The sequence below is a fragment of the Cryptotermes secundus genome, unplaced genomic scaffold (genome assembly GCF_002891405.2).
Source record: "Cryptotermes secundus unplaced genomic scaffold, Csec_1.0 scaffold318, whole genome shotgun sequence".
NCBI lineage: Eukaryota > Metazoa > Arthropoda > Insecta > Blattodea > Kalotermitidae > Cryptotermes > Cryptotermes secundus.
Window position 1 is genome coordinate 1571798 of NW_019730108.1, and position 4659 is coordinate 1576456.

General features: G+C 45.7%; 1 protein-coding gene across 1 annotated transcript; it reads right to left on the bottom strand.

Annotated features, from left to right (window-relative positions):
* Positions 1-2470: 2470 nt before the first annotated feature.
* On the bottom strand, positions 2471-4438 carry LOC111866147 (glutamate receptor ionotropic, delta-1). Its single transcript, XM_023854803.1, has one exon. The coding sequence runs from the start codon at positions 4436-4438 to the stop codon at positions 2471-2473; it is 1968 nt and encodes a 655-aa protein (XP_023710571.1).
* Between the last annotated feature and the right edge of the window lie 221 nt (positions 4439-4659).

Genomic DNA, 4659 nt, shown 5'->3' on the forward strand with positions numbered 1-4659 from the left:
TACGAAACCTCTGTATAGTTTTGACTCGGTATTAAGCTCATGAGTTTGTGGCTCCGTGACTAATAATAACGGGTTCTGGATTGGATGACTGGATTTATTGACACCTTCCCTTACAATTTCTCTTAATCACAAACAATTATAGCGCTATCGCTAGTCCACCCACTTCACAGATCACTAGGGCCCGCTCCATTCTCGTTCGCGTTCCCCGATACTCCTTTCTATGCCCTCTTATAATTCCTCCGCACGGACCCAACGGAAAACACCGTCTTCTGTTAACACGAATGCGTGTTTATTGGACCGTTACCTAGCAATGGATATATGCGATCCACATAGAAAGCACTTCTTCCTCTGTTGCATTTACAACGCGTTGCACAGCAACTGAAGTTATCCGATTGTTGCCTGCGTATTCGTTGCCGTGGGAATGTGTCTACATGTCACAATATTCCACAGTAAACTGAATTTGCCCTCTGGAGCATCAGTGCGAACGCAGATGGTGCGTTTTTGCACTCGACTGCTTGACTTTCCGAGGAACACGAGAACGTGCGTGGCACACAAAAAGCGGTTGAGCTGCGTGTCCCTTTTACACGTTAATTGAAGGAACAGAGGCCAGAGGCTGTGGGTTATGTATGGATTAATCAAGTCAGGGTCAGCAAGCCTGCAGACCCGCCCTTACCTTTGCTTTGTTCTGTTTCCTGATCGGCTCCTAACGTGTGCTGAGAGGCTTGCGGCATCGCACAGCGGGTCGCGAACCCCTCGCTGTAGCCCGCCCTGCTGCTGTTCTAGTCGCCGAAATTGTAATTTCTGCAAGTCCAGATATTCATTCATCAGTAATGGATATCAGGACTTGCAGAGCGATGGTTATGATTATTAGAAAATACACAATTTTCCGCTTTAATTACTAATGTCACGTGTCCGGGGTTCCGGGCTCTGTATTGGATGAATTTATTTTGAACCCATTCTTTTACAATCACTTATAATCACAAAGAATTTCAGCGCTACCACTAATCTACCCACTTCGCGTACCCTGGCGTACTCCCCTGTACTCTTTTGTACTCCTACAGCCACCAGCTTCGGAATTCGACTCTCTTATATTTCCTCGGCACGAACCCCATGGAAAACACCCTTATGTTGTCCTAGAAAGCGCGTTTATTTTCCAGTTACCCAGCAACGGATGTCCCTTATTGTTGCATATTGTTGTACACATTACCCACAAGGAGCTGTTTACCAAGAGTCTGTCTCCGCGGTAAGATGTTCATTGAGCCGTTGCCTAGCAGTATGCCGATATGTCACACTATGAACCTTGATCTCCCGTAATCGCTCCCAGTCCAGTTACTGGGGACCTTGAGCTCCGATAATCTCCCTCGGCCGTGTTTCTATAGAAGGCTGGTCTTCGGTAATCGCATTGGGAGGAGTTTCCTTAGAACCACAGTTTCTTGTAAGGTTTATGTGAGTAGCAGATGTTGACCATCATGATCGCTGGATGAGTTTCTGTTGAACTATGATCCGTGTGAAGGATCTGCGCATCCCCGTTGCAGCAAGTCGAACGCTTGTAGTGGTGAGTATGACCGATGGACTCCCGGGATGTAGCTCATGACGTCACTCGGTCCCAGTGCTACTGCACCGGGCCACTTGTCATCTGTCGGAGTTAGTCTGAGAGGATCAGTATTCATCGAACAGAATCACTAACGAAACTATTAGAATCTTCAAATAGGCATGTCTTTTTTTTTTCTATGTCATGTCTTGCCCACTTCTATCGCTTTTAATTTTCACAGAATGGTTGAAAAATGTGAAGTTGTTCCTGTGCTTAATTAATTAAATACAACTCCATGAATAATATACATTAATAATATATAATAATAATACTAATTAATAAATTAATTATTATATATTATTATTGTATAATAATAATTAATAAACGAATAATAATAAATATTCGATAGATTATTATTTATTTACGTGCCTTGAGATTACAATACTGAGCCCCTACGATACCACGAGCAAGTCAATAAAATTTGATAAAAAGAACTAAAATTCAAGACAATGTTACTTCTGATCTAAGCATCACCCTGCGAAGGCACATAGAGGAGTGGAATATAGCTCCACTCATACTTAATCTAGGCACTAGGTGGAGATCAGGGGTCAGCTTCACGCTTCGGCAACTTTGTCCCCGGTAAAGTCGTCTCCAGTATCCTCTGGAGAAGAAACTGTGTCGGCCTCAGTGTCGGTCTGAGCACAGTAGCGAAAATATTACTGTCAGCGCTCTCCGAAACGTCGATAAATATCTATCAGAATGCACAGTGTCACATTATAGAATATCCTGCTCCTGAGGAGAATAGTATCCTGGGTATTGAGCCTGTATCTAATTGCTTTGCGCATTGAATTGTGGCTTCACTCACGAAACACAGTCATTTCGCTGTCAGCAGGGAATACAGAATAATGGCTGTAGTTTTGTACGCAAGGCGCTCTGTAGTCATACAACTTTCTTAAGGCAGTTCTTTCGGCCAGAGGCACAAATTAATTCAACCACAAACGCCGAGAAGGAGAGTCCGAGTCCCAGAAACAGGATAACGTAAGCTGACTGCAGGTGTGACACACTGAGCGTTGAGGGTTCCTCTTGAAGCTCCATGTAACTTTTTAGTGTGCAGGAATTAATGATCTTTGTCCACCAGTGATTCACTAGTCCAGCTTCTGTCGCGTGCCTTGTGATGCTATTGATCCTGTCCAATAGGGGGCTTCCTTTAGTCAGGTACATTACGTAATTGGAACTAACGAAACCGGTTTGGAAAGCGTAAAATAGAGATTTCCAAGGGTTCTGAAGGTACCCGCAAGCGGCAGTGTATTCCACGATGTCTGTCGCAGCAAGCATTGCAAAGTCTCCCTTCTTGGTCAGCCGTTCTAAACATTTATTTTCACTACCTCCACATTGTGTCCGATGGCGTAGTATATTCTCCGATGTTGCATCAGTGGTATCATTGAAATGTATGTCGTACCCCTCATGATAGCCGTACTCAACATCTGAGTTGGCTAGCTCTTCCACATTCCGAATTTGGTGCTCAGAGCCTGGATTTATCATGAAAGTTGCCATAAACGAAAGGTAGACGATGTTGATATGAAGGCAGTAAAACAAGCAGATGAGGAACAGTGCTCTCACCTTGAGAGTGCGAGGCATTTGTGGCACTGATACTCCCAGCACTACTGCCCACACGCTCAATAAACACTTGCTCAAGCTTGCGTACGATGGTGTTTCGGAACTGTGTGACATTCGCCACAGCAGGAAAATAACCGCGACGCACACTGCGATCAAGGCTAACCACGTGGTCAGTCTGAACACCAGGAACACACTTCTCCACTTTGCGATCTGTTTTGCACGCGGCACATGCCAAACTAACTGACTTTGAAAGTAGGGGACAGAGCATTCGAATGCATCACACTCTTCTGTGCCCAGCAACAGAGCTCCAAATGCCATCTCGGATTTGTACGTAAACAAGTGACCCTTCATCCCTGACCACGAACTGTTTCCCAGTTTCTTACCCCATCGTTCTTCTCCGGGGAACTTCAACTGAAATGTCGCGTTCAATGTCTTCATTATCAGCGTGAACATTTGACACTCCAGGCCCTCACTACACCTCTTCTCAGAATCAGCTCCCTTTGATATGAGAACGAATGGCATTAATTCGAGTGTAGACACGGCAATATTGCATCCCTTAAAATTGTAAGGAACCTTTTGAGGGAACAGATGAGAATTGGATACAAAATGACCACCGTTTTCAAAGAGCCACGAATCCAACAGCACTTCCTTCACCTGTATGCAGATGTCAGGTGATTGGTACGGACGCCAAGTGTATAGAGCAAGTGCATGGACGGGAGCTGGCACCACGACCAGAGCGTTCAGCGCCTTGTAAGTCGAGAGCAGTTGCAACACCTGCCGCGCCATCGCTGCGTCCCTACCTTCCTGCTCCGAGATGAGGATCAGGAACAAACCCCTGGGGTTCCATGCAGTTCGTCCCTTCAGCACACGAAGCTGCTGCTCTAGTTCCTCAATCATGTCGCCAGATGTCGCCCGAAATCCTGTGAATATGACGTAACTCTGATCTTTATACTTCGACGCTTCGCCTTTTGTGGGTCCGGGTGTCGAGATGACGATCGGCCATTGTGTCTGAAGCTGTAGCCTTCTTGTTCCCTGGTCATGAAGTTCTAGTTCTTGCTGTATATGGCTGATGGTGCGACGCGCGTGTCCTGTTGTGTACGCGTTGCTACGTGGTATGGAGATCGCGAGTGTCCCACCAGCAGGGAAATGTCTCGTGCTAACAGCGACGGCACAGCGAAGCAAGTGAAGCCGCAAGTTTTGATCTGCTGCGGATAAAACCAGTTGGAGGGTCACATAAGCTGCTAGAGACAGGAGCGTCCGTCTAGAGATACAGTCCGCTGACGTCTGCATTCTCGGTGCGAACTTAGTGCAAATTCCTCCTTGATCTTTCGTTCTCCTTTAGGTCACAAGGTGAGAGAAACTGCTCAGTTAGCGGCTTCCGCGGCACATATATCAGTGTGTCCCTGCTGTCGAGTAAATAACATTTCCATCGTGTAAAATAAATATTATTTCGTGAACTTTCGGACATATTTTCTTTTACTCATCTGTTTCCATGTGCTTTATCAGTACAC

Coding starts and splice junctions, on each gene's coding strand:
- LOC111866147 (XM_023854803.1), bottom strand. CDS start 4,438: ATGCAGACGTCAGCGGACTGTATCTCTAGACGGACGCTCCTGTCTCTA.